Consider the following 25,118-nt stretch of genomic DNA (forward strand, 5'->3'; position numbering starts at 1 on the left):
AGGCAACTGCGAGAATAAAGTTTAACTCGCTGAAAACGAGGACAAGCAGCCTCGAGAAAATTAATGGGGGGGGGGGGGAATGGAAGAGTTTCAGGAGGAAATCAAAGCCAAATGAAAGGGAGTGGGCTGTGAAAGGCCAACGCAGGTTACTGAAGCGGCGGGGCGGGAAAGAGGAGGAGGCAGGCCTGGGACAAAAGGCAGGCTCGCCGCGAGCTACCGAGGTTTGAATGAAAACTCCCGTCTGCGGGCCCGAGCGCGCCGCGGGCCGCGGCGAGGCCAAAGGCCACCCTGCGGCGGCCAGGGGAGGGCTTCGTGCCGAGGGTCGAGCCCCCCCGCTCCCTCCGCCTCGTCCTCTCACAGCCCGGGCGTCGGTCCCTAAGCCTTCAGGTGTGCGCTGAGGGGAGGGAGTCGTGGGATCGCGGCGGCCACTGAAGACCATAGGCGAGGGAGCAGCGAAGGGCCGAGGCCTCCCTCCGGGGCGACCACCATCCCGCCCCCCCTCATGGTTGCCTCAGACTCACAGAGTCTTGGGCATCTCGTCCTCCATGGCTGCTGCTGTCGCGGCGGCGCCTCTGGGTCCAGCTCCCTACCCTTTACTACCTCCCAAAACGTTTGAGTGGCTCTGGCTGCAGAATAGCGGGGTTTCTCGGCGGACCGGAGGTTATCCCGCCTCCTTCTCCGGCGGCAATTACACTACACCGCCCGGCCCAGCACGAACAATGAAGCCCCAATACAAGATGGCGGCGAGCCGGGAGCCTCAGAGCAGCCAGCGAAGTGACCCGGACGGCGCATGCGCAGAACAATCTTGCACTTTCAACCTTCCGGCCGCCAAGCGGCACCTCAACCCATAGGTTCACTTGTTGCGCAGACGCCCCTCCACCCGACATTAGGAGTTTCTCCGACTGCGCAGGCGTAAGGCTTAACTATTTCAGGACTTGCTTTTTGCCTTTTGAAACTTTTTTGTCTTCCCTCTCCAGTTTCGAATGTTTCAACAGTAAATTATGACATAAGCATTTTTCTAGAAATTAAAAATGTTTCGGGGAAAAGAAAGGTTTAATAAACTCAAGTTATCTCATAGCGAGAGTAAAAGGGACTGCGCCGCCCGGGAATCGAACCCGGGTCGCAAGAATGGGAATCTTGCATGATACCACTACACCAGCGGCGCCACTGGGTACCTAAGCTTGCTGAAATGTCTTAGGACTAAATGAAAGCTAACACTCGATCCCCGAGGAGGATGATTTGTTTATTTATTTAAAAACAGAAGTCTAAGAGTTTATAACCTGCTATTTTTCGTTGATATAAGAAATTTATCTTCCCAAATACAATTGAATGGTTGTTTCTATTTTTTCTGTATAGAAAAGTCTCAAATTTTTAAGTATACTTTTTTATTGTTAATAGTATTACAGATTCAATTAAAAGTATTTTTTATTTAAAAAAGTAAGAGTGCCCTAACCGGTTTGGCTCATTGGATAGACATATAGAGCGTCGGCCTGCGGACTGAAAGGTCGCAGGTTCGATTCCGGTCAAGGGCATGTACCTTGGTTGTGCAGGGGGTATGCAGGAGGCAGCTGATGTTTCTCTCTCATCAATGTTTCTAACTCTCTATCCCTCTCCCTTTTTCTCTGTAAAAAATCAATAAAAATATATTTTAAAAATAAATAAATAAATAAGTAAGAGTTTCCAAACAAAAACTCATAGACAATAGTATGGTGGTTACCAAAGGAAAGGGGGAGGAGGTGAAGAGTAAAGGGCGTCAAATATATGGTGAAAGAATATTTGACTTTGGGGGGTGGACACAATTTTACTAACCAGTGTCACTCCAATAATTTTAACTAAAAAAATCAAAAGCTATAATGCATACCTATTTTTTAAAAAGTAATAATTTCATTAGAAAAATTTGTCTTGTGTTAACCAGATTTTTGAGAGCCAGGAAAATATTTGTAGATCATTGCTGAATTTTTCTTTTTATTTACATTTTTGTGGCATACTCAATGTACATTGGGAAATATTTTTCAATAATTATTTAATACAAATTAATCATAAGAACTCTAAAACCAAATGAGTCAGAAGATACATAAATTTCAGTCCGTTTTGAGGGGAAGCAGAAAAATAAGGGCTCTGAAATGTGGTTTAGTGACTAATTAGGCATTTTTGTATTACATTTAATAAGTTATGTGAAATATCTCTTAAACATAGGCAATTGTGCACATCCAAAAATGTGATGTCTTCTTTGAAGTAGTTCCTTTAGACTATGTATGATACTCTTGGATTTCCATTTTTGAATTTGCCTTTGGAATCTGTGGCACATCTTTTGGATTTTATTTAAAGATATAAAATAGTTTTTTGAGGATGAATAAAACAAATGTTAATGGTGGATAGTATTTCCTAACAGCTTTTTAAAAATATATATGTTTTTATTGATTTCAAAGATAGGAAGGGAAAAGGAGAGAGGGATAGAAACATCAATGCTGAGAGAGAATCATTGATTGGCTGCCGCCTGCACGACTCTACTAGGGATTCAGCCTGCTACCCTGGGCATGTGCCCTGACTGGGAATCCAACCGGGACATCCTGGTTCATGGGTCTCGCTCACCCACTGAGCCACACAAGCCAAGCTAACAGCTTTTTTATACAACTCACATAATTTACAATTTGTCCATTTAAAGTACAGTTTAGTGTATTCACAGAGATTTGCAACCATCATTATAATCAATTTTAGAATATTTTCATCACCCCAAACAGGAAACCCTTATCAATTAGAAGTCACTCCCTATTCCCCATCCCACCCAACTCTCCACCCACTAATCTTCTGACTGTATAGATTTGCCTATTTTAGACATTTCAAGTAAATGGAATCATACAGTAATGTATGTAGTCATTTGTTACTTGGTTTCTTGGTACTGGTTTCTTTAACTTAGCATTATGCTCTTTTGTTCATCCATGTTGGAGCATGCATCAACACTTCATTCCTTTTTTTAGCCAAATAAAATTCCATTTTATGGATATAGCAGAAGTATTTAATAGAGCTTTAAAAAATCTATTAAATATTGTTTTATTTATTATACTAGAGGCCTGGTACATGAAATTTGTGCACTGGGGGGTAGGGGGCGCGTCCCTCACCCCGGCCTGTGCCCTCTCGCAGTCTGGGACCCCTTGGGCGATGTCCATCTGCCGGCTCAGGCCCAATTCCCCCAGGGGATCGGGCCTGAGCTGGCAGTCAGACATCCCTTTCCCAGTCCGGGGCTCTTGCAGGCCGGGAGCCCTTGCTCCTTACCGTTCGCCTGCAGCAGAGGTGGGAGAGGCTTCCGCCACTGCTGCTGTGCTCACCAGCTGTGAGCCCACTGGCAAGCCCAGCTTCTAGCTGAGCAGCACTCCCCCTGTAGGAGTGCACTGACCACCAGGGGGCAGCTCCTGCATTGATCGTCTGCCCTCTTGTGGTCAGTGTGCATCATAGTGACTGGTCGTTCCACTGTTTGGTCAATTTGCATATTAGCCTTTTATTATATAGGTTATTATATTTATTAATAAAGTTTTGTTGAAAACTTGATTAAAGTTTTAAAGTTGCCAAAGTAATACATGCTCACTGTGACAAGTGAAACAAAATAGGCAAACAAGAAAAGGTTAATAATTCCCTCATTTTCCCTCTCTTGAGGTTATTAATGTTAACAGATTAGTCTATAAGCTTCCACATCTTACTTTATATGCATACAGATGCACATGTATATAAGTACTTGTTTTTTTTTGTTATTTAAAAGAATGTGGTTATGCTATGGATATTACTTTGCAAGTTTCTTTTTTAATTTAAACGTACATTATAGATGTTTTCAATTCAACTTATACAGATCTAATTAATTTTTAAATAATTGCAAAATATTCCATAGAATGAATGTGCCACAGTTTATTCAATGCTAAATTGTGTAAATAATCATAAATAGTACTGATGAACATTCAGGTTATTCCTTTTTTTCATACTACTAACAATGTTGCAATAATCATTCTGATATATATATATATATATATATATATATATATATATATATATATTTAATGTTTTATTTTTATTGATTTCAGAAAGGAGGGGAGAAGGAGAGAGAGATAGAAACATCAGTGATGAGAGAGAATCACTGATCTGCTGCCTTCTGCATACCCCCCCAAGGGGATCGAGTCCACAACCCGGGCATGTGCCCCTGACCAGAATCGAACCTAGGACCCTTCAATCCGCAGGCTGATGCTCTCTGCACGGAGCCAAACCAGTTAAGGCTGGTATGTATATTTTTATAACTGATTATTCTATTTCTGTATAATTAAAATTATCTCTTTAGCCATCTTAAATGTTTTTTATGTAGTCAAATATGTTTACATTTTCTTATATCACTTTTGAATTTCCTGTCTTGTCTAAGACAGAATTAATATGTAGACTATTTAGAATACGAAAGAAATGAGATGTAAAGAAGTAAGATGCTATAAAAATGAATTTCTTCAAGACAGTTTCAAAGAAGAAAAAAGACATGGAGCAGAGACAGAATTACAGATTTGAGTGTTGTCAAAGATAAACAAAGCCAGACACTAAAATTTAAATGTTAATCATAATATACTATTACAATGGGAAAAAGAGTATGTACAGTGTGAACTGAACTTTGATTTGCACAGAAGCGACTGGGTCCTTTAAAGGGAGAATGAAGAAATAGGGCGGGGGATGAGCAGGGGCCAGTAAAGTCAGGGAAGTGAAAGATCACAAAAAATCAAGAAGGGATGGGGGTGGGGGCGTTGGGGATTGTGACACAGGGCTCTATCTTCATGTGTCAGGTGGGACAAAAAGTCAATAATTTGGGGAACCTTGAGTTTTCTCAGACAGGCACTTTAAGGGGTGCTAAGGTTATCCCAAGGAGGCTGCTTTGAGCTGTTAGAAACTGTCAGTGTTTTTTTTCATCTTCATAGGCCAAAGTTGAGGCCTAGTCAAGAGGAGGACTCAGAGAGAAGCTGGGCTAGAGTTTGCCGAAGGAGAGAATCTTAGTGTTTTGCTTCCTAGGGAGACTGCTTTTTTAAGCAACACTCTTGAATAAATGTTTGTTATATTACCTTATTATTACCTGTCAGATATGAGGTAACATTTTTCCCCATGATTAAAAAAAAAATCTTTTTAAAAAGGAGACATATGCAATACTTTAAACAATAAAAATAAATAAATAAATATGTATAAAAAATCTTTTTGGCCGAAACCGGTTTGGCTCAGTGGATAGAGCGTCGGCCTGCGGACTGAAAGGTCCCAGGTTCGATTCCGGTCAAGGGCATGTACCTGGGTTGTGGGCACATCCCCAGTGGGAGATGTGCAGGAGGCAGCTGATCGATGTTTCGACCTCTCTCTATCTCTCTCCCTTCCTCTCTGTAAAGAATCAATAAAATATATTTAAAAAAAAATACTTTTGAATTTCAGTAGCAGTATTATTTTAAAAGGCCAAGAGTACAGAATACGACAGCCTTTGATCCACCTCCCACTTCTCTCACTTTGCAAGTCTTTTACACTATTTCTTCACTGTGTCCTTTCAGTAAATTCTTTTCCAAGGTTTCAGTAGCAGAAATGAAATTTTCCAAATATGATACTTTTAAGGTGATTTACATGGCTAATTCTAATCAACCAACAGAAATTGAGGGCCTAGTAGGCTTAATGCATTGAGATGTTGTGGGCATAATGTAATTTGAAAATAGGAAAGTAAAAGACACACATAGTTTAGTTCTTTCTTTGTAATTCTAGATGTAGTGCAAAAGAGGACTTCATCTTTGTATGTTCATGTTCTTAAGTAGAAGTGTTTCTTTCTTGTATGACTTGCATCTTGATCCATTAACACTTCCACTTTCTCTTCCTTACTCTGCTCCACTGGCCTCCTTGTTTTTCCTTAAACACACCAGATGTTCTTCTTGCCTGGAAAGTTCTTTCCCCAGATATTTGCCTGGTCCACTCCCCTCACTTGATCTAAGCTTTGTTCAAATGGCATCTGACTTAATAAGGCCTACTACCCTGACCATCATATTTAAAATTGCAACCCATTCCCATTCCTCATACCCCATTCTATATATTACATAATTTACTTATATACTCTAATTATCATCTGTCTCCCTTCACTAGAATGTCAGCTTCATTAGAATAAATATTTTTTAAATCAGTTTTATTCATTGATTTTTCTCATTCACCTAGAATATTTCCTGCCACTTAGAAGGAGCTCAATAAATATTTGTCCAGTAAATGAATGTTTTTTTGCACTGCATTTTCTACTTCCCTTCTCCAAGTTCAACTTTTCTTTCTTTTTTTTCCAGTATAATTGATTTTCCTTAGAATCTGGATACAATTAACTGTAGCAAGACAGTGCTCAATACTATTTAAACCTCATTTTAGGTTCTTTAAACTACCTCAGTATTTGTAAATATGAATTCACAATTAACTAAAATTTGACATACCAACAAATTTATTCAATATTGATGTAACTACAACATTTTATATGCAACCTGTGGACTTTAATATAACAGAATTTGACCTTTATAAACTAGTTACTCTTTGCTTATTTGTCCTAACCTTATTTAGTGTTGCACCAACAGAACCCCTTCTATAGCTTTTGCTATGAAACCAGATTCCGCCCCTTAAGACAAAGTGGAAAAGAAGCAAAGTTCCCACCCAGAAAAAACATTAACAGAAAAAAAACATTAACAGAATTATCCAATTCTAAAGTATCAGCAGATATAACATCAGAAATAGATTATGGGCAACTCTTAAGTCTTTTTTTTTTTTTTAATATATTTTATTGATTTTTTACAGAGAGGAAGGGAGAGAGATAGAGAGTTAGAAACATCGATCAGCTGCCTCCTGCACATCTCCCACTGGGGATGTGCCCGCAACCCAGGTACATGCCCTTGACCGGAATCGAACCTGGGACCTTTCAGTCCGCAGGCTGACGCTCTATCCACTGAGCCAAACTGGTTTTGGCAACCCTTAAGTCTTTTACTTAAGTAGTATATAGAAAGTTACAGTGTTGACCAAAAAAAAAAAACAAAAACAAAAACAAAAACAAAAACCACCCAGTTTCAACATTATGGGTTTGATCAACCAATGAATGCATAAATAAGTGGAACAACAAATCAATGTTTTTCTCCCTCCCTTCCTCTCTCACTCTCAAATCAATAAATTAAATACACACACACACACACACACACACACACACACACACATTTCTCATTGTTTTACTGGGTCTCAAAATTCTGTGACAGACCTGGCCTGGCCCGTGTGCTGGCTCAGTTGGTTGAGCATCATCCTGTGCACAGAAAATTGGCCTGTTGGATTCCTGAGCAAGGCACATACCCCAGTTGTGGGTTCCATCCCCGGTAGGGGGCAAGCAGAAGGAGGCAGCCAATCAGGTGTTTGGCTCTCACATTGATGCTTCTCTCTCTCAAAAAAAAAAAAAATCTGCAACACATTTTTACTCAAGTTGTTTCCATTAAAAAGTACTAATTTAAAAAAACTAATAACTTTAAAACTGCTCCCCCATACACACCCCAAATGGTCCACAAAACATTCTCCTTTCCTTCTGAAGGTTTTATGATGCATTATAATCATTAACCAGTCTTTTACTATTACACTTAAATGGCCAATTGAGATAAACAGTTCTGAGACAGCTCTTCCACCACTAAGCCTGGGGTGGCAGATATTAGGGATAATACTCATTTAGCCTTCTGAGCTTTCTGGGGAGACTTGCTGTCTTTGCCACCTCCAGCTGCCTTCTCATCCGCTGCTTTGATGACACCCACAGCAAAACGGCCCAGAGAAAGATAGTCAGAGAAGCCCTCTGGGCTTGCTAGGAACCATATCGATGATGGCAGCATCACCAGATTTAAAAAACGTTGGGCCATACTCCAGCTCTTTCCCAGAATGACAGTTGATCTCCTTCAGCTCAGCAAATCTGCAAGCAATGTGAGCTGTGACAATCCAGCACAGGTGCATATCCAGCACTAATCTGGCCTGGATGGTCCAGGATAATCACCTGAACTGATCAGCCAGCGGCTTCCAATGGTGAGTGCCACAACCAAGTTCTTTGATAGACACGTTCTTGACATTGAAGCCCACATTGTCCCCAAAAAGAGCTTCACTAAAAGTTTCATGGTGCATTTCAACAGACTTTATTTCAGTGTAACGTTGACTGGAGCAAAGATGACCACTATGCTGGATTTAAGAACACCATTCTCCAATAGGCCCACAGGGACAGTACCAATGCCACCAATGTTATAGACATCCTAGAGGGGCATACACAGGGGCTTGTCAGTTGGATGAGCTGGTGGTAGGATGCAATCCACAGCTTCAAGCATTGTGGTTCCACTGGCATTGCCATGTTTACGGGTGATTTTTCATCCCTTCAACCGAGGCAAATTAGCACTTGGCTCCAGCATGTTGTCAACATTCCAACTAGAAATTGGCACAAATGCTACTGTGTCAGGGTGGTAGTTAATTTTCTTAATGTAGATGCTGACTTCTTTAACAATTTCCTCATATCTTTCAGGCTGTAGGGCAGCTCAGTGGAATCCATTTTGCTAACAGCAACAATCAGTTGTTTCGTACCCAGCGTGTAAGCCAGAAGGGCATGCTCACCGGTCTGCCCATTCTTGGAAATACCTGCTTCAAATTCACCAACACCAATAGCAACAATCAGGACAGCACAGTCAACCTGAGATGCGCTGATAATCATGTTTTTGATGAAGTCTCTGTGTCCTGGGGCATCAATGATGATCACATAATAGTTGCTGGTCTCAAATTTCCACAGGGAGATATCAATGGTGATACCACCCTCATGTTCAGTTTTCAGTTTATCCAAGACCCAGGCATACTTGAAGGAGCCCTTTTCTATCTCAACAACCTCCTTCTCAAAATTTTCGATAGTTCTTTTGTCATTCCCACCACATTTGTAGATCAGGTGGCCAGTAGTGGTAGACGTACCAGAATCTACCTGTTCACTCATGACGAAGTTGAAATGAATCTTTTCCTTTCCCATTTTGGCTTTGATTTTGTGATGGTTTTCACCACATCTGTGTTCTAGTGGCAAACCCATTGTGAAAAAGCTTCAACCTTTCTTTCATACAACTTGTTTTCCTTCCACCTGTACTGCTCTTCATATTCATATACTGATTTTTATTTTCTTTTTGGGTGGCTGGATGGGTGGGGTATTTTAATTACAGAAATGGGGTCGTATAGTACTCTCCACTTCGCCACCAATTTTCTCACCTAACAATACCAGGACAATAGTTACAGGTCCTACATTCTTTTTAATGCTTTGCTTAATGTTCCACCATATATATGGGTACACTCTTTTTCACTTCCTTCACCTTGGAGCCCATCCCAGGTCGCCATCATTTTCCCTTTCACATAACATCATGTACCCATTCATCACTTACCCAACAATCCCCGGAACATCCTAGTAGTGATCACTCAATAAGTATTTGGAGCTCCACTGGTCTGTTTTAGACAGGGATTAGCTGTGTGCATTGTTTGAGAGGGAGTGACTAAAGGGACAGAAGAGGACCTTAGTGAAGAAATAAGGTGTTTCATCCAAACAGATGGGAAGGAAGGAGAGCTGGGTGAGCTTCCTCCGGTGCCTTTGGTGTCTCCTTGAAGTAGGGTAGACTTTTTGGAGCTCCTGGAAGGGATGGGTGGGACGGAGGTGTCAGGGTGCTGGCAAAGGGGGCGGGAAACCTAGGCGGGGGAGGCGGGGCCGGCGAGGGGGCGGGGCGGGGCGGGCGGAGCACGCAGCCGCGCAGCCGCGAGCTGAAGCTCAGTGTGGCGCTCCGGGGCTCCCGAGTGCAGCGATCCGGGAGACATGAGTCGTGCAGCGGGGGAACGCGTCTCTTCGCTTCTGGGGCTGTGGCTGCTGCTGTGCAGCTGGGTGTGCCCCGGGAGCACCGAGCTGCAGGCCCCGCCGGACAAGATCGGTAGGCGACCGTGGGGCGGCGCGGAAGGCGGTGCGGGAGTGCGCCCTGCGCCGGGCGGCGGCTGCCCGGTGCACCAGGCCCCGCACTGGGTCGCGCGGGCCGAGCCCTCTGCGCTTGTTGTGATCTTGCCGGTTCGCGTCTCAGTGTCGCTTTCGGTGCCCCGGAGCTGTGCCCACTTGAGGAATGGGCCGTGGAAGGGGACCCACGCGGGCGGGCAAGCACCTTCCAAGCTTCCCTGCAGCCCCTGTCTCGGAAGCCTGGTGGTGGAGGAGCCCTCTCGCCCTCTCGCCCTCTCGCCGCCTTCCCTGCTGCTCCTTTGGGGGGCCGGTCCCCTGGTTTGTCTTAGAGCCACAGGCCGCTTTCGCTCTGCAGATGACAGGCGCCCGCCGACTCAGCACATGGAGCAGTGAACTAGCTGACCCCGTATGCTTCCCTCACCGGGGCGAAACCCCCGTCCCCTCTCCGCTTTGTTGCCGTAGGCCTGCGCTCAGGCCCCTGGCTTGCACAATTTCCCTGCCTAGGATTGCTGCACAGCTGAAATATTGCACTCTCTCTACTTTGTCTTTGTGTGCGTTTGCTTCCTGTTCGTTTTGCTTTGCTTTGTTTCTTTTTTTTAATTTAATTTTATTTTTTAAAATATATTTTATTGATTTTTTACAGAGAGGAAGGGAGGAGAGATAGAGAGTTAGAAACATCGATGAGAGAGAAACATCGATCAGCTGCCTCCTGCACACCCCCCACTGGGGATGTGCCCGCAACCCAGGTACATGCCCTTGACCGGAATCGAACCTACGACCCTTCAGTCCGCAGGCCGACGCTCTATCCACTGAGCCAAACCGGCTTCAGCTGCTTTGTTTCTTACTCCCTTTAAAACTGCTCTTTGGGATCATTGTCCTGTCTACACTAAGGAAACAACAAATCTAGGCAAAAATGGCTGCCCCTTTATTTAAAAATGTATGCTGGACAGACCCATCTCCTCTGTTCCCATGAGTTGGGCACAAAAAAGGTTGTGCAGGCCCATTGGTGCCTCCACAAAGAACTGTGAGAATCTCTGGGCATCTGGCAAATGAATGTCAGCTGGCAAGTTAATTTACTGCCACTTTTTGTCCGAGGTCAGTGTTTGTGTCCAGATTCAGAATTCTATCTTCACTGGCCTTCCCCTATCCTGGCTTCCCTAAATTGTTCATAATAGCCTTAAGTAACATCTGTTATTGCTTAATGGTCTTTCAAAAACAACAAAACCCACAAAGCTGGTAAGAGTGAAATACACTGTTCCCTTTTTTCCCTCCATAGCCGTCATTGGAGCTGGAATTGGTGGCACCTCAGCAGCCTATTATCTGCGGCAGAAATTTGGGAAAGATGTGAAGATTGACCTGTTTGAAAGAGGAGAGGTGGGGGGCCGCCTGGCCACCATTACTTTACAGGGGCAAGAATATGAAGCAGGAGGTTCTGTCATCCATCCTCTAAATCTGCACATGAAGCGTTTTGTCAAGGACCTGGGTATGTAATTTGGTCTTAGAGCTTTCTGTGTGACCATCCACGGATATTTTTTATCATATAGGGAGCTGAAACCTTTCCACCTTGTTCATTGTCTTTTACAGACAAGTTGGTGAAACTCTTGCCTCACTTTCCTTCTAGCAGTTGGTACTGCCTCGGTTAGGAGGCACTCCCCTGTAATGGGACACTAGTTATCAGTATCTTAAGTTAGCTGGAATTACAGCCATGGTGTTGGGGGGATGGGGATGGTTGCTCTTGTCAGTTCTTCAACCTGTGGGTTTCTGTTGAATCAAAGAATGGTTTGGGTTAGCAGAAACCTAGTGAGCTCATAGTGGGAAATGAGACTCAGAAGCTTGTGTCTGGCTTAACGTCACTCACACAGCTATGGGTACAGACATGTGCTTAGAAACCAGAAATTTGACTACTTTCCTACCAGTGTAGAAGCTGGACAGGTTGTGAGGGAAATCTGGCAAGCCTCTGCAGGCTCTTTTCTCAAGGAATATTGGGTAATATTGGCCTCCTCCCAGTTATCTGAAATAGCCAGTTATGCAAAGCACTATTTTCACAGTCCTAGGATTCCTCCTTTCCCTTAGCCACCTTCCGTATCTCCTGTGGATGCTTCCCCTGCCTCTTTTCTCCATGAGGGCAATTGGGAGAAATTTATGCCAGGAGCAATGTATGCTGCAAAGATTCATGCCTGCCGTTTCTGTTTTTAAGTTGAATTCAGTTGATACTCTGGCTTTTTCCTTTGACTTTTTAGTCTCTTCAGACTAAAGATAGCCAGCCTAATTTTGATATATCTGCATGACCCATCTTTAAGAGAATTTGCTTTTGGACAGTGTAGTGAGTGTATCATATCACTTATTCTAAAGATAGTGCTCCTTTGGTATATCTCCTGAGAACAAGGGGAAACCCGGAATTCACTTCAGAGTGTCCCCAGTAAGTTCAGATTACCTTTCATGTGATCAGCATAGACACTACTGACTTGGCTACCCTTTCTCTGTTTTTGCAGGTCTCTCTACTATTCAGAGTTCTGGTGGCCTCATAGGGGTCTCTAACGGAGACACTCTGGTGTTTGAGGAGAGCAGCTGGTTTATAATTAACATAATTAAGCTAATTTGGCAGTATGGATTTCAGCCCCTTCGAATGCACATGTGGGTAGAGGATGTATTAGACAAGTTTATGAGGTAATGTTTTCCCCTTCCATTTAACCCTAAGACCTTTTGGTTAGATGATCATTAGGAATTATGGTTTCTTGGAACAGTTCTCTACCTAACTGGAAGGCTTATTTGTTAGGCAAAATGTTTTGTATAAACTACGATCCACTTGGAAATTAAAAGGGCAGCTTATTTTTGCTTCTGTACATGTACTTTGCAAATGCTTGTTTATTATTGCTAGACACTCTTAAATGCTCTACAAATGTTAACCTGAATTCTCATAACAGCTCTCGAGGTAGGTACTATTTATTAGCTTCTTTTTGCAGCTATGGAAGGTGGAGCATGGAGAACTTTCAAGTGTGCAAGTATACCCCGCTATTAGTGGTAGAGCCAGAGATTCTACCTGGGCAGGCTGACTCTAGTCCTCACTCTTGTTCACTTCACTGTGCTGGTGTTACGTATTAGATGAATGAGGTCCTGTGTGGAAGAGCTTGTAGAAAGGATCAGAAAAGTGGACTTTAATTGTGACATGATGTTTTAGTGAGCCAGCAACCTGAGGTAGGGTATCAGTTCTGTGCCCTAAGAATTTAAATTAAGATAATAAATTCCAGCACTGTCCTGGGAGTGCCTCTTTTTCTTTCTTTTTTTTTTTATATTCTGTATTTTCAGAATTGTCTGTGTGTATGAACGCACATTACTTTGGTAATTGGGAAAAAATAACATAAAATAACCAGTGTAATTTTGAAAAATGTAACCTATTTCTTTTAAGGCTGTTGGCATGTGCTAATTTTTATGCTGGTTTACTTAAAATTTTTATTTACTTATTGATTTTAGAGAGAGAGAGAGAGAGAGAGAGAGAGATCAGTTTGTTGTTGCACTTATTAATACATTCATTGGTTGACTCTTGATTATGCCCTAACCAGGGATGGAACCACAACCTTGGCAATGGGAATGATGCTCTAACCAACTGAGCTACCCGCCAGGGCTGGTTTACTATTTTTATTTTATCTTATTTTATTTATTTACTTATCTATTTATTTATTAAATCTTTATTGTTGAAAGTATTACATATGCCCCCCCCCCCCCCATTGACCCCTTCTGGCCCACCCCCATCTCCCACCCCAGGTTGGTTCACTAGATGCTAGAGATATTGAACTTATAAATGCTGTTAATATTTGATTACTATGACTATTCCAATATAATAAAATAATTATTAAAAAGGTAAAAATTACATGTCATATGTGCCTGCTAAGTGCCTGGTACTATTCTAGGTCCCGAGGATATACAACCTAGAACATGTCCCTGCCCTCAAAGAATATACATTATAGTAGAGCAACAAGCAGTAAATCCATAACTAAGAAAATATATAGAGGCACGGGGACCTGGGGCTTGGGGTGGTCAAGGGGAAGGAGGTAGAGTAGGGGATTAGCATTTCGCTGCAGTTGGTCGCAGGGCCACCAGTGGAAAGCTGTGCCAGGAGGGCCTGGGTCCCGTGGCAGAGGCACCATGAGTCGCCAGGCCTGCTGCTCAACCGGGGAATCCTCTGGGTGACCTCGAGGTCCCATCAGCCGTGTTTGGACCCGGTAACTTATGAGCTTAAAATTAAATTTAGTTCTGAACAAATGCAGCTTTTTTATTTGAGACAAACTATTTTGAAGACTGAGACTGGAGTTTTATCTTTGAGGATATAGTAAATCTTTGGGAAAGTCTGTAATTTATATAGCTAAAATGTGAATCCTGAGATGGAATCTCTAAAAGGCCAGTACAAGGGAATAGATATTGGTGGAAGCATTTACACCCAGGCAGCTTGAAGAGTTCCAAATGGATCCTACCACTGAGAACTCAACTTGGCAGTTCACAGTGGGAAATACAAGAGTGCTGTGATAATATACAAGACAGGGTTCTTTTCACATGGATTTCATGAAATGAATGAAGACAATAGGTTTCTTACCCAACACAAATGGACAGTGGATTTGACTTTCTAAAGACTTTTTGTATCATTAAAACAAGTTCATTTTTGACATTTGAAGATGAAAGATGGCATGTTAACAGAGATGATAGTTTGTATGCCTGGAATTTTTATCAGTTTGATTTGTATGACCTTGTGGAGTGTTAACTTTAATAAAATTTCTGACACTTAAAAAAAAAAAGAAAATAAGTAGAATTTGTGTAGAGATAGGCAGTCTCTTTTTAAAGAAGGTAGGTGGCATGGTGGTACACACTCAGCAGGAAAATCCAGTTCCAATGGCATCAGATGCCGTGCCACCTTGTATGTATAATTTTTTCCTTTTTAAAATTTATTGATTTTGCCGAAACCGGTTTGGCTCAGTGGATAGAGCGTCGGCCTGCGGACTCAAAGGTCCCAGGTTCGATTCCGCTCAAGGGCATGTACCTGGGTTGCGGGCACATCCCCAGTAGGAGATGTGCAGGAGGCAGCTGGTCGATGTTTCTCTCTCATCGATGTTTCTAACTCTCTATCTCTCTCCCTTCCTCTCTGTAAAAAATCAATAAAATATATTAAAAAAAAAATTTATTGATTTTAGAGACAAGGGAGGAAGGGTGGGAGAGAGCAAAAGAAACATTGATTTGTTGCTCCACCCATTCATGCATTCACTAGTTGATTTTAAAAATATATACATATTTTTTATTGATTTCAGAGAGGAAGGGAGAGGGAGAGAGAGATATAGAAACATCAATGATGAGAGAAAATCATTGATTGGCTGCCTCCTGCACGCCCCTGGGATTGAGCCCGCAGCCAGGGCATGTGCCCTTGACTGGAATCTAACCTGGGACTCTTCAGTCCGCAGGCTGACACTCTATCCATTGAGCCGAACCAGCTAGGGCTCACTAGTTGATTTTTTAAAAAATTTTTATTTATTGATTTGAGAGAGAGAGAGAGAAGATAGGTAGATAGATAGATAGATAGAGAGAGAGATTGTATTGTTGTTCAATTCATTTATGTATTATTCATTGGTTGATTCCCTGACTGGGAATCGAACTGGCAACCTTTTGGTGCACGGGACAGTGCCCAGTGAACTGAGCCACATTGGCTAAGGGCCTAATTTTTCTTTTTGATTTACTTTCCTCAATATTTATCAGCTTCTAAATTATGTAATTTCCTCACATTTATTTATGTTTTTATTACCTGTTTCCCTACCTAGAACACAAGGTCCAATTAGGGCAGGTTTTTTTTTTTTCTTTCTCTGTTATGTTGACTGACCTCTGCATCTTTGACACCTAGAACATTGCCTGAATCAAAGTTGATCCTCCATAAATAGTTGAGTGAATAAATGAATGAGTAAATGTTAAGAGTTATACAAATGTAGTTTGAAAAGAAAAAGAGCTGTATAAGCAATCTGATTAGCAGAAACTGCCAGATACATGTCTAACTTTTTAAAAAATATGTTTTTATTGATTTTTAGAGAGAGAGGAAGGGAGAGGGACAGAGAGATAGAAACATCAGTGATGAGAGAGAATCACTGACCAGCTGCCTCCTTGCATGCCCTACACTAGAGATTGAGACTGCAACCTGGGCGTGTGCCCTGACCCGGAATCTGTGACCTCCTGGTTCATAGGTCAGCACTCAACCACTTAGCCATGCCGCTGGATGGGGGATAATTTTTTATAACATCACATGTTATTTTTGTCATGCTGACCATTAGCCACTGGTCACTTTACATTAGCCACTCTTCATTTTATGAGATATTCAGTCGATTATTTTTCTAAAAGAACTCAGTTCATCCTACTTTTTCCAAGTTCCTAGGTCCTAGAGGCCAAATGATACGTCGGGAAGGAGTTATTTAGGTGCTCAGTTTTGGCACTTATATTATTTTTCCCCACAAAAATTTATTCAACATTTTGTTCAGTACACTGGTAGACAGTAGGTAATATTAAAATGGGTATGACATTGTCCCCTGCTCTCTAAAAATATACAGTTTATTTTGTAGAAGAAAGTTGATGTAAAACTCTCTTCTCTTGATCACTGATAAAGATATTTGATAAAGATATTTCTTTGGCACTTATTTCTTCCTTTTTTTTTTCATATATTTGTGCATACCTTATTACCTGTTTCTAACTGTAAGCTCCTTGAGGGAAAGGAACCATGTCTTTCTCATTTTTGTATCACTGGGAATCTGAAAAATTATGTATTGAATTACTGTATGAACTAATTTATATGGACATTCTTTTAAGTCCATAAAGTACAGAGATATGTCAGGTGGTATTTTCTAAAAATTAAATCATACACTGTAGTGTCTAAGTGCTGAATGAGAGGCATGAGTGGCAGGGGTGCTGTTAGGACTGATCAGATAATTGAATTGATACCCCCTTCCCTGGGAACTGACCTTCAGATCACTTCACAACCGACCTTCCCTTTCACTTAGATCACATTCCACTTGCTAAGACCATTATCTTTCCCAGGATCCAGACCCACCCAGAGAGTTCCCCTCCGAAAAAGCCCGCCTAGAGTCCCTCAAAACCTCTGACTCCCCATCCTTGGGTGCTGGTGCCATTTTGGGGCTCAGCCCATCTGGTTTTCCAGATGACCTAATAAATTTATAATTCCTTACCACTTTTGGCCTTGTGTGTACCTCCTTTGGCTACCCTAATAGGTTCTAAATTTTATGGGATTTGGGGAGATGATCTCACTGTGGACTGAGAGGCTGGATAAGACTTTGCAGAGGAGGTGTGATTCAAGCTCTGAAGGAAGTGTAGCTGTTGTCTGTTTAGGAATGGGAACTGTATTCCAGTTGGAGGAAAGAGGTAGTACAATATTAGGGAGTAATATGTAGAGCACTAGGGGCCCAGTGCACGAATTCATGCACCTTGAAAGGAACTATGGGCTGCAAGGCTGCAGTGGGCACAGGGACAGGTCTTGGCCCATCCTCTGCACCCCCGCCCGGCCCCTCCCACTGCGGTCCCTGGTCCCCTCTCTGCCAGCAGCCCTCACTCCTGCTTCTGCTCCCACGCACTGACTGCGCTGGCCCTGCTCGCACCTGCTGATGGTGTGGAGTGATTGGGGCTGGCACCAGCAGTGGGTTTGAGCAGGGCCAGCGCTGTCAGCAGTGCAAGTGGCGGCTGCTGCCCGATCACCCCTCAGGAGCAGGGGGAGGTGGAGAAGCCCTCAGAGGCGATCAGGGCTGGCAGCCACCACTCGCTGATGGCGCCGAGCAATCAGGACCAGCGCTGGGTACTGGCAGCAGGTGCCAGCGGCAGCTCTGGCGCTGGCAGCGGGTGTGAGTGGGGCCATCGCCAGCAGCAGTTGCAAGAGGCAGCTGCCAGCCCCTATCACCCCTCAGGAGCAGGGGGAGGTGGAGAAACCCTGAGGAGTGATCGGGGCTGGCGGCTGCCCCTTGCACCTACTGACGGCACTGAGCAGTCGGGGCCGGCGCTGGCAGTGGGTGTGAGCAGTGGTTCTGGCACTGGTAGCGGGTGAGAGCGGGGCCGGTGCCGGCGCCGGCGCCAGCAACAGGTGTGAGCGCTGGGCGGGACCACGGTGCACGGGAGCAAAGAATTTTCAGTGACCACCAGAGGCTTGCCCCGATGACAACAACTGGCGCCCCGCCTTAGTCTGGCGCCCCCACTCACCTGCTACACCATCTTGCTGAGGCCGACACTCGCCATGTCCCATGCGTGCCCCCTAGTGGTCAGTGCACGTCATAGCAACCGGTTGTTTGGTTGTTCTGCCGTTCGGTCTATTTGCATATTAGGTTTTTATATATATAGATATTTAGAGACTGGTGAATGGGTCAGGTGTGCTCAAGTTGAGGGCATGAGTATGTGTGTATATGTGGTGGTGGGGGTTGAGGGCAAAGGGGGCAAGTTGTGCTTGAGCCTTCTACTTGACGTGTGATTTTTTATTTTATTTAAAAAAATTTTTTTTTAAATTGACTTTCAGAGAGAGACGAAGGGAGAGGGGGAGAGAAAAACATTGATGTGAGAGCAAAACATGTATTGGCTGCCTCCTGCAAGCCCCCTACTGGGGATCGAGCCCACAGCCCAGGCAAGTGCCCTGACTGGAAATCGAACCGGCAACCTTTCAGTGCACAGGAAGACACCCAACCAACTGACCATACTGGCCAGGGCTCAACAAGTTCTTTTAAAACTTCTTTGTTTCTTTACCTGTAATTAGAGCAAAGGAATTAGACTTGAGTTTGGCTTTAAAATCTGTGATTAAAAAAAAAAAAAAGTCAGGACTTTTAGTTAGTAAGCAGCATTAAGCAAAATGTTTTTTGAATTTAAGTGGGTGGATTATAAAATAAAAGAGGTATTTTAGGGCTTCTGAGAGATTATTGGAAGAAACTAGAAGCAGGTAGATCAGTTACTAATTTTAGTAGTTTGAATATAAATCCTGACTCAAGAAGAGGAAAATGAGATTGATAAGGTTTCCTTCTTGGGTGGGAGAAGCAGAAGGGAGAAGTAAAAATGTTTAAGTTTGAAACTGAATGAACTGAGGATGACATGTAGGATGTTAGATGTGTCCTGTTATTTTTGTTTGGGATAGGGATTGGGTGGAGAGGATTAAGCCTGGTGGAAAGATAAATGATAATTTTAGACATGTCTAACTCTTACTGGAGGATACAATGATGAATGAGAATAAGATGTACCCACTTTTTAATTTTTATTTTTAAATCCTCACCCGAGGATATTTTTTCCATTGATTTTTAGGGAGAGTGGAAGGGAGAGGGAGAGACAGAAACACTGATGTGAGAGAGACACATCGATTGGCTGCCTCCCAATTGTCCCTGACCAAGGCCAGGAGCCTGCAACCAAGGTACGTGTCCTTGACCGGAATCGAACCTGGGACCCTTCAGTCCGCAGGCCGACGCTCTATCCACTGAGCCAAACCGGTTAGGGCCCGTACCCACTTCTTTAAAGGTGCTCCCGGTGACTATATTAATGCAGAAGAGTCTATACAAAGGACAGTGGACTTTCAGAGGAGGCAGAGGGAGAGGGAGGGCTGAGAGCTTCTGGGATACCTGGAGAAGATGGTGGCTGAGGTGCGTCTCACATGATAAGTAGGAACCCATCAAAGAGAAACATGAAAGTCAGTGATTCTTATGGTGCTATTTCCCTTATTTATGCACATCTTGTTTGATGTTTAATGACCATTTCTCTCTCTTTTTTTAAAGGATCTACCGCTACCAGTCTCATGACTATGCCTTCAGTAGTGTAGAAAGCTTACTACATTCTTTAGGAGGGGACGAATTCCTTGGAATGCTTAACCGGACATTTCTTGAAACCTTACAGAAAGCAGGTTTCTCTAAGAAATTCCTTGATGAAATGATTGCTCCTGTCAACAGGCTCAATTACGGCCAAAGCATGGATGTCAATGGCTTTGTAGGTAAGCCAAGGCTTGGAAAGGTTATAGAATTGGTTCACAGAGGGGCGTACCTGATGTTATGGTTACTTCTGACCTAAGCCGTGAGTTGGAGAAGACTACCTTTCTCTGTGAAACCTCAGACATTGTTGGCAAAATTGTGTAAATGTAGATGTGCATTTTTATGGGGAGAGTGTCCTTAGTTTTCATTAGTTGAATGGTTCTCAGCTGGAGGAGATTTTGCCCTCAGGGGCCATTTGGCAATGTGTGGAGACATTGGGAGCAGAACTCACCTCATTGGGAAGGGAGAGTGGGTGGAGGGCTCCTTACCGAGCTAGAATTAAAACACTTTTTTTTCCTACTGCTGACAGGGGCAGTGTCACTAGCTGGTGCTGATTCTGGCCTTTGGGCAGTAGAAGGTGGCAATAAACTTGTTTGTTCAAAGCTCCTTCAGGCTTCCAAAAGCAACCTTATATCTGGCTCAGTAATGTACATAGAGGAGAAAACAAGAACCAAGCAGACAGGTGAGCTTGAATTTCTATTTTATTGTTCCTGATTTCCCCTGTAGAAAACAATTGCTCAGGGAGAAAAAACTCTCTTCCTCCATTTCTCACTCAGTTCCAAATGATGGAATTTTAAATTATATGTGTTGTGCCATGTGGAAATATTCTTTTTTTTAAAAAAAAATATTTTATTGATTTCTTACAGAGAGGAAGGGAGAGGGACAGAGAGTTAGAAACATCGATGAGAGAGAAACATTGATCAGCTGCCTCCTGCACACCCCCTACTGGGGATGTGCCTGCAACCAAGGTACATGCCCTTGACCAGAATCGAACCTGGGACCCTTCAGTCCACAGGCCGACGCTCTATCCACTGAGCCAAACCGGTTAGGGCCATGTGGAAATATTCTTAAATGTACTCAAGTACAGTGGCATGATTCCTTGGATTTAAAAAATTTTATTCTCAAAAGTAAATGTTCCTTATTTTGTACTTGTATTATTTTTATTCTGAGTAGGAAATTGGCCTCAGTTTGGGACAGTTATCCTAATAGGTAAAGTCTTTTTTTTTTTTTTTTAGAGAGAGAGATAGAAACATCAATTTGTTGTTCTTATTTATGCATTCATTGGATAAAGTTTTTAATTCCTTAGGACTATAAATGAGTAAGAAGATATAGAATTTTTTCTTTTATAGAATTATTTTTAGGAGGTATAAAGTATAGTATATTAGAAACACTAAAGAAATGTATGTTTCCTTATTTCTTCTAGGAAACCCCACAAAGATGTATGAAGTGGTCTACCAAACTGGATCTGAGACCCGTTCAGGCTTTTATGACATCGTCTTGGTGGCCACTCCATTGAATCGAAAAATGTCCAATATAACTTTTCTCAACTTTGATCCTCCAATTGAAGAATTCCATCAATACTACAAACAAATAGTGGCAACTTTTATTAAGGGGAAGTTGAATTCAACTTCTTTTAGCTCCAGAGCCTTAGATGAATTTGGTCTCAGTACAATCTTAACCACTGATAATTCACATTTGTTTATTAATAGCATTGGGATTGTGTCCCCTGTAAAAGAAAATAATAATCCTCAACCATCTACAGATGGAGCTTTTGTTTGGAAGACCTTTTCCCCGGAAACTCTTACTAACGAGCAACTTTTAAAGCTCTTTTTGTCCTATGAATATGCTGTGAAGCAGCAGTGGCATGCATATCCTTACTATAAGCCTCCAGATAAATGCCCCCCCATCATACTCCATGATCGACTTTATTACCTCAATGGCATAGAGTGTGCAGCAAGTGCCATGGAAATGAGTGCCATTGCAGCCCACAATGCCGCTCTCCTTGCCTATCATCGCTGGAACGGGCACACAGATATGATTGACCAAGAGGATTTGTATGAGAAACTGAAAACTGAACTATGAGATAACACTTTCATTCCCCCCCACCCCCTCCTGGTTCCAAATGGAATATCACTGGCAAAAAAGAACACAATCTGAGCAGAGATGATTTTGAATCAGATATTTTGCCATTATCATTGTTTAACAAGAGTAATCCCAGTGAGTCATGGGAAAATACAAAGGTCTAAGTGTGAAGGTGTAACTATTGTATTTATGCCATCTCCAAAATGTGTGTGTAATTTTCAGAGTACATTTATGAAAGCTGGCGACTGTGAAACAAAGGAAGGACTTAGGGTAGAAGCAAAAGGACTTAGGGTAGAAGAAGCAAAAGGAGAGAGCCTAGGTGGTACTCTGCTTTGGTTCCCTAGAAACGTTATAGAAGTGAGCCAAGGCAGAGCTGCTGTTAGCTCACCGAAAAGTCAGAAAAAAGGGGCCTGGGAGACGGGTTCAGGGTGTTAGTCCTGGATGAACTGCTGCTGCCCATTGCTCCCCTGGTTGCGAGTCTTGTGAGGACCCTTAGAGTTTAGGAGAGAAAAGTAAAGATGCACGCCTGAGATGGAAAAAAAAAGCATGGGCGTGTTCCAGAGAGAGCCTGCTCCAAAATTTTGTAACTCTTAAGGTCCATCAACAGTGTTTTCCAAACTTGTCTGATCATAAGAATCATCTGGAATTTGTTAAACATATGGAATTCCCTAGTTCCTCTGGAGAGTCTGATTCCATAGGTCTAGAGGTGAGGCCTTGGATTTTGAACAAAACTTTAGAGCATTTTAAGCTGAACACTTGAGGAAGAACTTAAAGACATATCTTTTAGTTGGGGACTAGTTCATTTGTGCTTACAGCTGGTGTGATCTTTAGTCACATAGTGAAATCTGCTATGGGAGTTGGTATCTTATGCCTGGCTTTAGTAATTTATACCATTTTCCAAGTAAATGTGCCCATTACTGAAGCCTTGACTTTTAGAATGATGCTTTTGATTGCTTCTGCCTTTTTTTTTTTTTTTAGGAATGAAATTCAGAAGTCTGAGTAGTATAACTTTAAGATGTCATACAAAAACTCCAGTAAAATGAAAAGCAAATATAGGCTATTGATGTGAAGAAATTGGCATTCTATTATCAAAACCTCACCAATGGAGCTTTTATATATTTTTACCTTTTAAAAATATGTTTTTATTGATTTTATAGAGAGGGAGGGAGAGGGGGAGAAATATTGATGTGAAAGAGAAACATTGATTGGCTGCCTCCAGCATGCCCCCTACTAGGGATTGGACTCAACTGGGGCATGTGCCCTGACCAGGAATCAAAGCAGTGACCTTCTGGTGCAGGGACAACACTCAACGAACTGAGCCATACAGGCCAGGGCTCACCTATGGAACTTTAAAAAAATACAGATAGACCACCCCCCCCCCCCCCCCCCCCCCGCTCCCCAATTAGGGATTCTAATATAATAGATTGAGGATAGGACCTCACCATTGTAGCTTTTTAAAGTTTCTAATGTGCAACCTGTGTTGAGAATCACTGATTTGGGCAACTGAAATGTCTTCAAAGGGTTTGTAGTGCCTTAAAATTGTCACAAGAAATTCAATCCATAATCAAAGCAGATTCATTTTGTGAAGAATGAGTTTTCAATGAGAAAGCATTGACAGTTTAACAGCAGACAACCGAGACTAATTATTCTAGAGCAATTGACATGAGTAGGACATTCAGAATGACACCATACTTGATCAAATCCAGCATATGTTTCAACTTCTTAAGCTACTGTACCATTTTGAGAAACTGGTTGCTGAAACCTTAAGATGGTAGTCTCAACCTTGACTGCACTTTGTAATCACCTGTAAGACTTTAAAGCTTCCCAAGGGATTCTAACATGCAGTCAAACTTGAGAACCAGTTCTACATCTACTGTACAATACAAAGATCATGAGTGACTGTCAAGGTAGAGATAGAACAAGTAAAAGCTTGTGAATTCAAATAACTTGCAAAAAAGTTAACATGTACTGTTAAATATTTAGTTTGTCAAAGGGTCAGTTTTCTAATTTCATTTTTAAAATGTTATTTTTTTCCACATTGTTTTAATGAAGACAATATGTAGAGAATGTATATGCTACACTGGTACATATTAATTTATCATCTGTAGACTTATTTTGCAATGGGATATATTTTTACTTATAAGAATTTTTTTCCAACAGGAAATCTGTTGGAAATTGCTTCCTCAAAGAGCAAAACAGGTTATCTGTATATCAAGCATATTAGTTTTAATAGTTACAGCATTAAAGAATTTTTTAATTGGTTGAAAAATATCAGCTCATTTACTCATCTTTTTACAGAAGAGACTGGTAAAAATGATGCAGAGGCAGGATGAGACAGTTCTGCAACTTGAGTATGCATTGGACTCACCTGAATTTTTCAATAGGTTTGGAGTGGCATATAAAAATTTGCATTTCTAAGTTGCAAGGTGATGTTGCTGGTCTAGGAACCCCACTGAGAACCCATTCTACAATTCAGCTCTATGTGGTTGTAAAAAATCAAACCTATCAACTTCAGTGAAGATTTAAAATGTATTGGAATAAAAATGGAAAAAATTGGAAAATGTTGGACATCACACCAACTCTCAAGTGGTTTGATCCCTCTAGCTGTTTTTTGGCAAAACACATTTCCTATAAGTAGGAATACCATTTTAGAGATACATATAAGCTATCCACTGTGTTGTTTTCCAAATACCTTATGTACTCACTTATATGTACCCCATTCTCTACAGTTTTAAAGTGACTCAAGATTTGTAGGCTTTTTACCAAATCACAAAAAGAGCAGGCCTAAGCATTTGTTAGGCTTCTTAAAGTTAGGTTTATGATATACAGCTTTGTGTAAATATAACCTTCATCAGTTTGTACACTCTCATACTGGAACTAGATGAATGTATTATGGGCAGTATTATCACTACTCCACAAAGAACAATACACTGGAATATTTTTCTCTGGGTTCTATTTCAGCTCTTGTATTCAAAATATTTTCCCATTTATGTCCAAAATAAACAGCAACAGAATTACTTCCTGTTTTCTCTTGTCCTCTACTTGGAATGCAGCTGTGCTTGGAAAAGCCAGAGTATATCAAAGTTACTACAAGAATTTTGAAAATTACAATTAGTTCCAGAAGAAACCTACTCAGTTTGCAGGTTCTTTTATCTCTATCCAATGTTAAAAGATGGGAAAAAGGCATCCTTTTATATTAATGCATAAAAACCTTTGGGGAAAAAACATCAGTGTTAACTAGGTATAGTTCATATAAGAAA

At 42.0% G+C, this 25,118-nt stretch overlaps 2 protein-coding genes, 1 non-coding gene and 1 pseudogene across 11 annotated transcripts in view; 1 reads left to right on the top strand and 3 right to left on the bottom strand.

Annotated features, from left to right (window-relative positions):
• Positions 1-745, bottom strand: part of TIA1 (TIA1 cytotoxic granule associated RNA binding protein) — a 31,421-nt gene extending 30,676 nt beyond the window's left edge. For all 9 annotated transcript variants that reach the window (XR_011473178.1, XR_011473177.1, XR_011473179.1 and 6 more), the window contains exon 1: positions 522-745. Coding sequence is in view for 6 of the 9 variants with exons in the window: in XM_070429418.1 (XP_070285519.1) it covers positions 522-547 (26 nt within the window). In the remaining 3 variants the exon portion in view is untranslated. The remainder of the gene's footprint in view (positions 1-521) is intronic.
• A 349-nt stretch (positions 746-1,094) lies between these two features.
• TRNAG-CCC (transfer RNA glycine (anticodon CCC)) lies at positions 1,095-1,165 on the bottom strand. Its single transcript has one exon. It is a non-coding gene; the product is annotated as a tRNA-Gly (tRNA).
• A 6,541-nt stretch (positions 1,166-7,706) lies between these two features.
• LOC139019447 (elongation factor 1-alpha 1 pseudogene) lies at positions 7,707-9,028 on the bottom strand (annotated as a pseudogene).
• Positions 9,029-9,811: 783 nt separating this feature from the next.
• On the top strand, positions 9,812-24,875 carry PCYOX1 (prenylcysteine oxidase 1). Its single transcript, XM_070429424.1, has 6 exons — positions 9,812-9,962; positions 11,256-11,462; positions 12,472-12,646; positions 19,747-19,958; positions 20,306-20,458; positions 21,200-24,875. The coding sequence occupies exons 1-6, from the start codon at positions 9,851-9,853 to the stop codon at positions 21,856-21,858; spliced, it is 1,518 nt and encodes a 505-aa protein (XP_070285525.1). The 5' UTR covers positions 9,812-9,850; the 3' UTR covers positions 21,859-24,875.
• Positions 24,876-25,118: the final 243 nt, after the last annotated feature.

Source organism: Myotis yumanensis, unplaced genomic scaffold (assembly GCF_028538775.1).
Source record: "Myotis yumanensis isolate MYYU_CA2020_CCGP unplaced genomic scaffold, mMyoYum1.0.hap1 SCAF_11, whole genome shotgun sequence".
Taxonomy (NCBI): Eukaryota; Metazoa; Chordata; class Mammalia; order Chiroptera; family Vespertilionidae; genus Myotis; species Myotis yumanensis.